Source organism: Strix uralensis, chromosome 3, assembly GCF_047716275.1.
Source record: "Strix uralensis isolate ZFMK-TIS-50842 chromosome 3, bStrUra1, whole genome shotgun sequence".
Lineage (NCBI taxonomy): Eukaryota > Metazoa > Chordata > Aves > Strigiformes > Strigidae > Strix > Strix uralensis.
The window spans coordinates 94,643,350-94,655,009 of record NC_133974.1 but is presented as its reverse complement, the minus strand read 5'-3'; the positions used below and the strand labels follow the sequence as shown (position 1 = coordinate 94,655,009).

The 11,660-nt window shown below is 48.7% G+C and overlaps 1 protein-coding gene and 1 long non-coding RNA gene across 2 annotated transcripts; both read right to left on the bottom strand.

Annotated features, from left to right (window-relative positions):
* Window positions 1-1,238: 1,238 nt before the first annotated feature.
* LOC141941184 (uncharacterized) lies at window positions 1,239-11,643 on the bottom strand. The gene is made up of 2 exons (XR_012628245.1): window positions 11,057-11,643; window positions 1,239-3,500 (listed from the first exon to the last, which is right to left on the bottom strand). It is a non-coding gene; the product is annotated as an uncharacterized LOC141941184 (long non-coding RNA).
* On the bottom strand, window positions 8,898-10,981 carry LOC141941208 (uncharacterized). Its single transcript, XM_074863537.1, has 4 exons — window positions 10,874-10,981; window positions 10,076-10,460; window positions 9,584-9,681; window positions 8,898-9,188 (listed from the first exon to the last, which is right to left on the bottom strand). The coding sequence occupies exons 1-4, from the start codon at window positions 10,979-10,981 to the stop codon at window positions 8,898-8,900; spliced, it is 882 nt and encodes a 293-aa protein (XP_074719638.1).
* Window positions 11,644-11,660: the final 17 nt, after the last annotated feature.

Below are 11,660 nucleotides of genomic sequence, written 5' to 3'. Positions count from 1 at the left end.
AACACTGGTGAACTCCGTGCTGAACATAGGACAGGCTGTGTACCTACAAGGAATGAGGAATCCCAGCCTCGAGGAATGTGTAATCTTGCATTCATGCTGTCGCTTTTAAAATGTAAGAATAAGGTTACAATCTGTTTCTCTTTTAAAGGCCCATTTTTGTCTTGTGAAATGTGTTTGGCTTGAAAAAGATCAGGCTGACTCTGAAAGCAAGGAGAGCTTATCAAATGATATTGGACCAGTAGTTTATTAAAGATTTAACCCCTTTGACATTTTCCTTTTCGTTTACTGTTTGTTCACATCCCTCTAGCTCACAAACACACTGTTTATTGTCCTTCAGATTTTCTGTGTCATTAATTCTGGCTGGAGGCTCCAGCAACAGCTGTATTTGAAGAAACTAGATTATAATTGAGAGAAATTATTAATGATTTTGTTGACGCCCTCCACCTTTCTTATTGATTTCACTAGGAATCATCATCTTGACCATATTCCCATGGAGCTCAAATGGGGTGGGGGCATATGTGTGAATGTCGTGATCCCCTAAAGCTTAGCTGTCTGTGCTAAGGGCACAGGCAAAGTCCTCTCCTGCTTGGGGTGAGTAAGCCACCCCCGTTCCCAACACCCCCCTTTCCAGCCTGGCACAGTGAGAATGTATCATGTGTACTGGCTACAGTATATAGGGCAGAAGAATTGTTTTATCCAAGGTAACCCAATTATCTGCATCCTTTCATTTAAGTGGGAGGCTACATTTGCAGCTGTAAGATAATGATTCCAGGGTCAGCTTTTCAGATGTGAGTTTCTCTACCTTCTTACAGACAGGGCTGGTTTCAGGCACAGGCAAAGCTGTCGGCTGCCAAAGGTGGGAGCCTGCCATGGACAACCAGCACCCCGGTTTTCCCAGGCTGGAATAGATGGGGATGGCCATAGCTGCAGCAGGTACAAGCCGACTGTCCAGCCTTTCCCACCAAGCTGTGCAGTATCAAGGGGGTAGAAAAGGAGAAACACATTCCAAGAGGGACCTACTCTGCTACTGCCACACAGCTGCATTTTGCCTGCCCAAGGGTGAAGAGAAAATCCTTGGGCTGAAAAATTAAATTTTGCCTACCCTGCTGATAAGCCTTGAGCCAACTCTGATTATAGAAGTAACTTCACCTCCTTCTATTTTGACTAGAAAGAGAGGCTTATTGAATGGTTGATTTTGATCCCTGTTAAGAAAAAAATAAAGAAGAAAGACAATAAAATTTCTTTTGCTTCAAGATTCTAGATTTATGTCTCACTGACAATACAATATTTTTTGAATGTGTTAAGTTACTTGAGGAGGAATATTTTGAATCTAAAATAATTTACATTACCTCCATTTCAATATGTTTGCAACATCTGCCACTTTTTTTGTGACCCTCTCTGAGTCCAACATAAACATATTATCCTGCAAAGTCTTAAATAAAGGTAGGTTAGACACTGCTTGTGCAAGAGGCAATTTACTAAATCAGGGATGATAAATGTAGAACTGTGGTTTGAAAATGAAATGTGATTCTCCACCAAGACAAGCAAGGAAAAAAAAAAGTGCTAATATGAGAAATTTCTGTTGGTAATTTCTTGATCAGCCAATGCTCATTTTCCAGAGAGACAGGCATCTCGGTTCCTGTAAAATACTCTTTCTTGGGCATCTTCCGTCAAAATGTCTGCTGTTTTGGGGAGCTCAGAGGTACTTTTTCCAGGCATGATGAATGAAGAAGAGTATTTAACATGAGACACCTCACACAGGATGTTTGGAACAGAGATGAACTCACCCCATCAGCTGCGATGGTCAAAATCTATGTTATCCCCAAGACCAGGTACGCCCAGGGCAGCTGGACTGGCTCCTCAGGCAGAGGGAGGCGATTTCACCTTCTTCCTCCCTCACCTTCCTATCAGCCCCTCCAACCCTTCTAGCTCCCTGCAAGGGCAGGACCATAAGGGAATTCTGGCAGGGTGTTAAGCAAGTGAGGGATGGAGGAAAATAAGGGCTGACTGGGCAGAAAGAGTGAGCAGACCTCTCAGATCCTGGGGACCTTGTGCAGCCTCCCTGCCCAAGCCTGCCCCACCCTGCCCATAGCCCAGGACCACATTTCAGGCCAGCCCAGGGCCATCAGTCCCTGCCCCAGAGATGCTGTAGCAGTGCCATCTTACATCCTGGCTTTACCCAAATTTTGGTTGTCCACTTGCCCTCACCATGTTTCCAGCAGTCCTTGCTTCTCTTCTCATGTTTCAAGCTGCTCCGGTGTCCCTCTTTCATCCATTTCCCACCCCCTCTTTTCTCTGCTGGCCCCCATTAATTCCTGAGTCAGTCCTGCCCTGGCTTCCCACCAGCTTCTTCCTCTCTCCTGGATCTCGCTTGTTCCCCCAGTCCCTCCTGAAGCTGGATGGAGAGGTGGCTCCCGTCCCCCTCAGTCCTGATGCCAGAGATGAGGAAAAATCAGAGAGGGAAAATGAGAAGCATTTACTCCTCAGTGCCAGCGTCACATGCCATGAAACTTTCCAGCAAGTCTTATATTGTGGTTTACCTGCAAATCTGAGGGCTACTGAACAAATGTAAATCTGCTCCCAAATGCATATTGTTCCTTCAGAATACCAGTTTGTGCATCCTGATGGAATATGGCACTGCTCTGTGTGAAATACAAATGAATGGTTTATCATTGGCTTCTCAGAAATCAGAACTGGAGGTTGTTCCTCACAATGCGCTCTGATTAGAACAGGAGGTCAGACCTGTAGTGTTTCCTTCTGTCTCCATAATCTATGAATGATTTGGTCCATATAAAAATTACACTATTTTCCACTAATTTTCCTTCTTGACTTCACTAATAGGGAAGTCTGCTGATGTTACCCAAAACCCTCATCTGGTTTTCCTGGGGAAGTTTGGATGCAGAGGTTAGCTGAGCAAGGAGAATCCCTTCACCCTTCACTGGAGCACTGCCACCTGGGGAGAAACTCTTTGGAAGCCCAAAAGGTGAGCGTGCAACACTTGAGACATGAGGGGACATGCATGAAAATATTGCAGTGCCTGGTGAGCCCCTAGAGGGAGGTTGCAACAGAGGAGATTACATTTTCAAGCTTTAAATAAAGTGACACCTATACAATAGGGAAGCCAAGCCCTATCTTGTCTCCAGTGGCCCTGTATTTGGCTTTACCTCAGGTTGACACTCCCATGTTATATTCTTCCCCCTCCATGAGGTTCTGAGGAATGGTGTGTGGTAGAGCTGGTTGCTCCCAACATCTTCACGGCTCAATGCGAGGTCACTCGTCAGGAACATGTGCCCAGCATGTCACTCTGGAAGCAGTAATAGTCACGGCCATCAGAGTCCCTGGCTCAAGTATCAAGCTAGCATGATTATCTTTTTTTGTCTTTCTTCTGAGGACTAGATGTAACTGAGAAATCAATCAAACTCCAACCTCTGCCAGGCTATAAAGGGTGGAGGAGGTGGAGGTTCCCAGCAGGTTGTATGATCTGTCATTTCTTCTCTGGTCTGAAAGACAGGGAGAGGAGAAATGTCTTTGCTTCACATTCCCGCTAACTTTCTTGGCATGATGAGCTAGCCAGCTAATAAGCAAGTAATTATACATAGGAAGACACAGTTCAGTGGCAATGCTGGCTGTCTGCAGCCGCGCTGAGAAATGAGGGAAGAAAGTACTCTGTTCCAGCTCTGCTTGTGTCTCTGCCTCGCTGTCTGAGTTTGGGTGAGTCACACCTCGACTTTGTGTTTCATCCCCCCCCTCACACCGGGGAGTGCTCCCTGATACTCACTTTTGATCAGGGGTGCAATTCATGACTGACATGGCTATGCCAGCACAACCCATCTGTGCGAGTGCAGATTAATTTGTTGCTTTGCTTGGGAGCAGTGGGAAGATGGGTAATCCTCGCAGGAACAGCTCTGCTGGTAAACCGTGCCTCTCCACCAGCAATGCTTCAGTGCTGTGCAGCACCCACACACCTGGATTGTGTCCACAGGTAGCCCCAGCCCCAGCTTTTCTAAAATGATTAGAGCAGCTCAAACAAAAAATACATTGATAAATGCGGTTGGTGTTTCTATACTTTCCTTCCAATAGGGTTTTGCTGTTAATTTCTTGTATGTACCATCTCATGTTACTTAGTTTTACACTAATGGCCCTTCTAACTCTGCTTTGCTAGAGAATTGTGTTATAAATAGTCATGGTAAGTTGAAACAGAGTCTTTCACCATGGGTTTTCTAAAACTGATCAAGTTACAGAGGAAAGACAAGGATCCCACTGTGCCTTAAGGATGTGAGTATATTGAAGTATAGAGGCAACATGGAACTGTGTTTCGGACCCACCCCAAAGGTAAGGAGAGAGAAGCAATCCTTGGGGAGCGTGTGTTATGTTTTAAAGCATCCTTTCAGCAGGCACAGTTCCAAGCGTTTTCTCTGCACATTTCTTCTGCAACTTCTGGATTTGTGCAAAGAATTGTTTAATAGCTGAGCCTTGTGGACTAGTTTTGCATCACAGGCTAGATTTTGGTCATGAGAAGACAGTGGCTTTTGGATTAAGTCAGAGGGGCCAACTACCGTTGGTTTTTTGCGTTCCACATTTCTCTTGACACTTGGACTTCAGGCATCCAAGTTTCCTTAAAGCCATACAGGGTCAAAACACTGAGATGAAATAGTGTATATGCAAGTTCTTTCTGTGCAGAGACTGAGGGGGAATGTAAATGGGGACTGAGAGACCCAGACTCCTAGCAGATGAGCTCAGAGAGTCCTCCCTCACAGGGGTAAGACTTGCAGCACTCTATCCCTTCAGACCTCACCAGCTTACAGACCCAAAGCAGGGAAGTTCAGTGGCACTGAGACACGCATTGCCCAGTGAGGCAACTCCTTGCCTTCTCTCCTTAAGCCTGGAAACCCTCTGATGGGTTGACCTGCCACCCTGGGCTATAGATATGAGCAGAGCAAGGTGTGACAGTGAAACAGGCCATAAAAGTTATTTTGAATTAAAACACGAGTGTTCATATCCAGCTTTGAGTACCTCTGCAGGAGATAGGTACACTGGAGCCATTATATTTTCAACAAGAGCTCTGGCCCCATGATTTCCAAAACTCAGGTTGAAGCTGTGCTTATTTATAATTCTCCTAGAAGAAGTCTAGGCAGAGGGAAGATGGGTCAGACTTGGAGAGTGGATTTGCGGTAGTGAAGGGAAACAGCCATCAGTTCGAGAGCTGCTAAAAAGAGAGCAGGAGGAAGACTCCACCAGGAACTGGGCTAATTCAGATATCTCAAGACAAAACAGTCAGTGACGCCCAGGTGAGCAGGGGACTGTATGACCATTCTCCTGGGTGGAATGAAGCCCATACCAGTAGAAGTCTGACTGCCCAAGCTGTTTGGATGGTGGCACTGCACATAGGCTTCTGACAGCTTTGGATTTCAAATCTTTTTCATTGTGACATTACAGTGAGAGGCTGATGGAGAGCTGCACCACTGACGAACAATGTGTGGTTCCCTAGAAAGCAGTGGGGCTGCCTCAGGCATTGAATTGCATGCTCTTTTCTGCAGCCTGCCTGGCACATGGTTGAATCTTTCTGTAACCACCTCTCCCAGCTCTTGGTGGTCCAGGATCAGTAGCAAGGGGAGATTCTAGCAGAAAAACAGTTTCCTCTGCAGCTTCCTTTTTACATCCAAAACAGAGATGCTCAACTTCCTGAAATGAGGGTGGCTCTGTCTGAGGACAAACAAGGATTGAGGAACATCTTGTGTGTAATTTTAAGACAATGTATCAATAATAGACCAGTTTCCCAAAAACGAGTGTGGCTGTGGTGCAACTGAAGTGAGGAGGTACCAGTTGGGGTATTTTCTCACCAACAAGAGGTCTCAGGGCATGTGAGCCCACAGCCTTGCCTGAGTGCTTCCACAAAAACATCTGCAGGATGGCTTCCTCCTCATGTCAGGCTATGGGAGACATAATGTACTATCTGTGGCCAAAGTCTGTCTCCACCAAGGTCTAAACAACAAGGTCCCATCTGAGAGTTGTCCTATGTAGATTTTACTTTGGCTCATGTCAATCAATCATTACCACGCTGTGAATTGTGTTGAAAACCTCTCAAGGGAAATTCAAGTAGCACAGTCTCCTGGTAGTGCTGACAACTGGTTCAAACACAACCCTCTGGCTGAAGACGTCTGCTTCAGGAGTAGCTCCTTAACCTCCCCAGCACTACCACCTCCACCGCAGGGCAGAGATCACACATTTCAGATCATCTGCCTGGCAGTGACAAAAGCTGCAATCGATGCACCCTTTGCTGGCAGTGGCAGAGAGAATGAACAGGGGAGAATCATGAACAAACCCTTTGTATCTGCTCTCTGTGAAAAAGCATCCCTCTCCAGTGCACTCTGGGAGACGTGCGTTAGGAGAGGGGAGCTGAGGCAATGAAATGAAGTGGAGGAAAGGGAGAACAAATTCCTTTGACCAGCACCAGCTTGACATTTTTTCAACTCACTTTTTACACATGAAAGGGAGGGTGGGAAAGAAGAAGAAAGCATGAATGCAGGAGGAGAAGGAGGCAGAGAGGAAAAAAAGATCAAAGAAAGGGTGAAACAGGAAAAAGATGCTCCCAGTGATGCTGAGACACTTGTCTGTGCCCCAATACCAGCCCCTATCTGTCCTAAAGCACGAGAGCAGAAAAACAGCAGGATCTCTGGCAAACTAGATATATAAGCTAAAAAGCAGAGATTGGTAGAGAATGTTGAGTTAAAAGCCTGTGGGTTTAGTGTACAAGTGGGATGGGGACAGGGGTGTGTATGTGAGAGCACTTGAGCTGAGGAAAGAAGAGTGGCCACATATTGAGATCACAGGGGCAAGGGACTGCAATGGCCTTCACATAAGCCTTAACCAGAAAGCAGAAGTTTGACAAAGTGGGTAAAGGCAGGAATGGCAAAATCCAATTAATAGCAACCAGCTGCCAGAAATCGCAGCATGGCCCTGAGACTGGCTGCATCAGGGAAGTGCAGGCAGGAAGGGTGGTAAAACTCAGGCAGGATGAATATCTTGGGTAAGGAATAGAGATGGACTCCCTCTTCATCACTCCTTTCAGTACCACTCTCTAAGATGAGGAGAGCTAATCAAAAAAGCAGAGAATACACAAGAGGCTCAGAGGTATTACTAGTGTTGTAAAATGCATCTGGGAAGAAAGTGAGTGCAGCATAGGTGTATTCCCTGGAGTGGAGATGAGGAGAACTGAGGACAGCAAAGCAGAGCCCTTGGGATTTATAGCCCTATCTCGGCATGCTTCATACGGGAAGCAGGAGATACCCAGGAGGATCTGGGACAGTAGCAGCATCAGCCTAGTGTTAAGGATGGTGGGAAGCACTCCTCTAGGCTAGGGGAATTTTTTTCCCCAAAGAGATGCTGATTCCAGCACTTCAGAATGAGAAACCAGCATTTTTGAATTATTTTTTTACAGTTTTCCAGTGAAGACCAATTAAACAGAAAGAAAACAGACAGTGGACAGTTTAACTGCATCCTGTCATTGCAGCTTTGCCTACGTTTTCCCATCTTCCAGTTCATGTTTTGCAGAGTACTTGGTGCTGTTGCCCCTAGTTTGTTTATAGCAGTTGAATGGGGCTCCCCCTCCCCACACACACTGGCTTTTCCTTGCCTTTTCCCATCCCCCCTCTTTGGCTCTCTTGCTGCCCTGTCTCACTGCCTCGGGTTGAACCCCTGCCCTGTGCTGTGCTGTTGCAGAGCCCGCCCCAGCTCAGCCCAGCACAGCAGCATCTCAGGAGCAACCCTGTGTGCTCAGCTCCTCGATGCAGACTTGTGCTGCAGTTAGAATTCCCTTGTTTTCCCATCTTCCTGCTAACATCTCTGCTGCAGTGCTAGAAAGTCCTCCAGCTTTCCCCTTCTCAACTCTCACCTGTCTTGCTGCATTTGGAGTCTCCCTGGCTTTGCCCATCGCCTTTAAGATGCCACATTGTGATCCCTTCCCCTTCTTACTTTCTATTTCTACTCCCTTTTAGTAAGCTGTAGCAAGGGAAATGCTGCAGCAAAGCTTCCAGCTGGGCTGTACTCACTTCCATATGTGTGTGTAGGGAGGGAGGGGAGGAAGAGATAAACTTCAGAGATCCTGGAAACATTCTTGGATATGGTGCTGAGAAGAAAATGAACAGGAAAGAGGTGACAGAAATGTCAGGCCGTAAGCTCAAGACATCACTGGGACCCAGAGATAGCTGCATCATCCCAGAAAAGAAATAAATGACAGACTGCACCAGACTATAGTATGAAAACATTGACACAAAGAGAATTAATGTTCTTGCAACTGGACCTTGGCCTCACACAGTTCTTCAATCGTTTCTTGCCTGGTGACATTGTTCTATATATGGTTTGCTCTCTTTGAATACCACATCTGTCCCAGGGACTGTCTACCTCTTAACATAGCTGTGAAATATAGGTGACGTAGTATGTATAAATATTTCAAAGGGACAGGACTCATTTGACAAGTGGGGTCTTGAGAAGAGACTGGAGACATTGACTCCCAGCCGGAAAGACGGGACAAATATGTTCTGTGGAACCAGACTGGGGGGAGGAAAGACATCCCTCATCTTTGCTTTTTGACAAGTAGAATCACTACAGGGTATGATTTCCTTATGACAAATAGATTGCTTAGCAAGTGTGCATGGGTGTGCTGGCTTGCTGTCATCCATTGGAAACACCATAGTTACGAATGTTATGACTTATTAGGCTTCAACCAATAATAATTAATCACCTTTTTTAGCAAATGTGGTTACATACTTGGGTCTTGACAGTATTTTTTTTCCACTTAGAATATCCATGTAGAGATAGGAGCTCTTTCTAATTATTTATTATCCTATTATTTTTTCCTTTAATTCAACGGACTGTTTACAAATAGTCTCTCTTTATGTTTATTTGCTGTTCCCTAATTGGATGAGTTCAAGAGTACTTTTGGCACAAATACTTTTATTTGCTAAGAGAAAGCTGGGTTGTTTCACATACTTTGGCAGTTTACTTTGAAATTCATTTTTCATAAGAATTTGTGCCAGTGAAACATGAGCACGAGCACTGAATGTTAACACAAAAAAAAAGGGTGTGAAGCACACATTTTTGGGATTTATTTTTTTTAGACTCATTATCCAGATATGTAACTCATACTCGTTCAAACTCTGAGGCAATATTCCATAATCTAATGAGAACTCCTGAAAAAAAAAAAAAAAAACAATAATGGAAAGGTTACAAAATGCCCCATAAATATCCTTATTTCAAAATTATGAGTAGAAAAAACAAGACCCATGTCTCCATGTTTTTTTTATCACCATGAAGTTTCCTGGATCTGCAAACATCTCTTCGTCTCGTTTCCTTGTGTTGCTTTCAGCCTGCTTCATGCAGATGTGGACAATTTTACTTTGTCTCATCGCTGTCAGCTCCTGCTTCTCCCCAAGCCCTAGCAAAGGGGCTGCTCTGCCTGTCCTCCTAGTGCTGGCTGCCTCCTTCTACCTACACGTCCTTTATTAACGTTGCCACCACCCACTGCGGGAAGGATTAAATCCTTCTCAAATAAGGGTTTATTGTGTTAAAAAATAAACTTGCTCACATCAGGTGCTTTCATAAGTGCCGCGCTCCATGCCGTCATCTTTGGAAAGGAGACCTCAGAGTGCAAAGCCCACAGTTTCTTGGCAACTGTTCCCTTAGCTCGGTTATAGAAAAAAAAAAATTAAAAAAAAAAGAAAAAAATACAAAGGGAAAAAAAAAACCCAAACCAAACAAAGCAGTTCTATACTGGCGACATCCTGACAATGGAGGGAATAGGGTGCAGTGGGAAGCCCGTCTGCCCTGCCTGCTGCACGCGTGGGTGCTGGCCGTGGGGTGAAGGTGCCCTGTCCGGAACGCCACGCTCCTCCCGGTGCACACTATTGCTTTTTTCTCCCGCTGAGCACCGTTTACAATAGGAGTAACTGCCTACTAATCAGCGGCTGTATCTATTAATTGCTTGTTTGTTAGAGTATGACTGAGCAGCCCGCAGCTCTCCGGGCAGTATCTCTCAATATTTCTTTTTTCTTTTTTTTTTTTTAAATTACGTTTTTACCCAGGGAGTGACTTGTCCACACGGCGCCTCGGTGCCTGCTGGGCTCCGTCCTTCCCCGCTTCGGGCACAGCACCTCCGGCCAGCTGCCGTGGCGAGCGGACACCGCTGCGGAGCCGCGGGGCAGGGCCGGCAGCATCCGTGGGCTGCCCGCAGCAGCCGAGCGCCGTGGGGCCGCCGAGCCCACGCGTGGCCGAGTCGGGAGGGCACGCAGGGACCGGCCCTGGAGAAGAGGCGGAGGGGACCCAGTGTCGCCCAGGGACGAGCGCAGCAGCTCGTCGCCGTGAGCCTCGGCGGGGCCATCGCCGGGCCGGAGCCCGCCGGCTTTGGGGGAGCGGTACGCCCCGCTCTGCGGGGGCTTTCCAGGGCGCTGGCTCCGCTGTACGGTCTGGGCTCATTGCTACGGCTCCAAGCCAGGCACGGGGGGACTCGCCGGCTCCGGAGCCCCGCGGTGCGAGCGGGTCTAGGCTCCCCCGAAGCAGCGGTTTATCGCCCCAGCCGAGCGCTGGAGGGAAGGCTAGCAAAGCACCGGCGCTCCCGGCGGTGATGCCCGGGGCGGCGGCGCAGCATCTCCCTCCTCCTCCCGGCCGGGGGTCTCGCCCCGGGCCCTGCGCGGCGGGAAATGCACAGCTGCCCCGCTCCGGGTTTTGTGTACGGGCACCGGCACCGCCCGGGGCCGGCAAGTCCCGCGGGTACCGCCGACCCCCGCAGCCGCGCACCGGGCTGGGGGCCCGCACAGCACCCCCGTCCCGCCCCGCCCCGGCACCATGCACAAGGCAGCCCCGCCAGCCTGCAGCCTACCTGGGCAGGCCCCAAAAAACTTTGCTGGGACCAGCCAGCGCCGGCACAAGAGACCTCCCCCTCCCGTCCAGCAACCTGCGCTACCCCCCACCCCGGTTCGCTGCCCATGCGAGCCAGGAGGCGCCCCCAGCCCCCGCTGCCCCTGAGCTTTTCGCATCTCAGTCCCACCCGGGGGAAGCCGACCTTGCCGCGAGTGTCCTGAGGATGGGGGGACCCCAGGCTGACGGCTGATCTCTCCGCCCGAACCAAGTCCCTTTTCCTCCCCAGCCCTGCGGTGTTGTCTCTAATTGGGCCGGGGCGAGGAGAGGCTCGCAGAATTGGGCAGGAGGCAGGGCTCTTCCGAGCACGGCTGCTTTAATTGGCTCCTTTTTTTTTTTTTTTTTTTTTCTTTTTTTTAACCGAAGGGGAATGAAATAGTGACGAGGGGAGGGGAAAAACTGGAAAGCTAAAGGGGAAAAAAATACGGCGCGCCCAGCAGAGCTGCAGGCAGGGAGGGGTGAGGCGGCCCCGGGCCAGCCCGGCCGGTGGGGCGCGGCACGGTGCCCCCCCCCGCGACGTCCCGTCGGGGGTCGGCGGAGCGGAGAGACCTGGGGCCGGCTGGGGAGCGGTGACGCTCCCGGCAAATTTTGCAGATTTTGGCGCTTCAGGAAAAAGCGGTGGGGCAGGGACCTGCCAAGAGGTTTCCAGCCGGCGTCTGGCAGGGGTAACCCAACTTTCTCCAGCTTCTTGTCCCTCCTCGGCGGCTCCCTTCCAGCTGCAGCCCCAGTTAGTTCCCACCAGGAGCCCC

Excerpts from the sequence above, each read along its gene's own strand:
- LOC141941208 (XM_074863537.1), bottom strand. The coding sequence starts at position 10,981 with ATGGGCAGCGAACCGGGGTGGGGGGTAGCGCAGGTTGCTGGACGGGAG. Across the intron at positions 10,461-10,873 it reads GTTTTTTGGGGCCTGCCCAG|ACCGTACAGCGGAGCCAGCG; the intron begins GTAGGCTGCAGG and ends CAATGAGCCCAG. Across the intron at positions 9,189-9,583 it reads CACTTATGAAAGCACCTGAT|GAGTTCTCATTAGATTATGG; the intron begins GTGAGCAAGTTT and ends TTTTTTTTTCAG.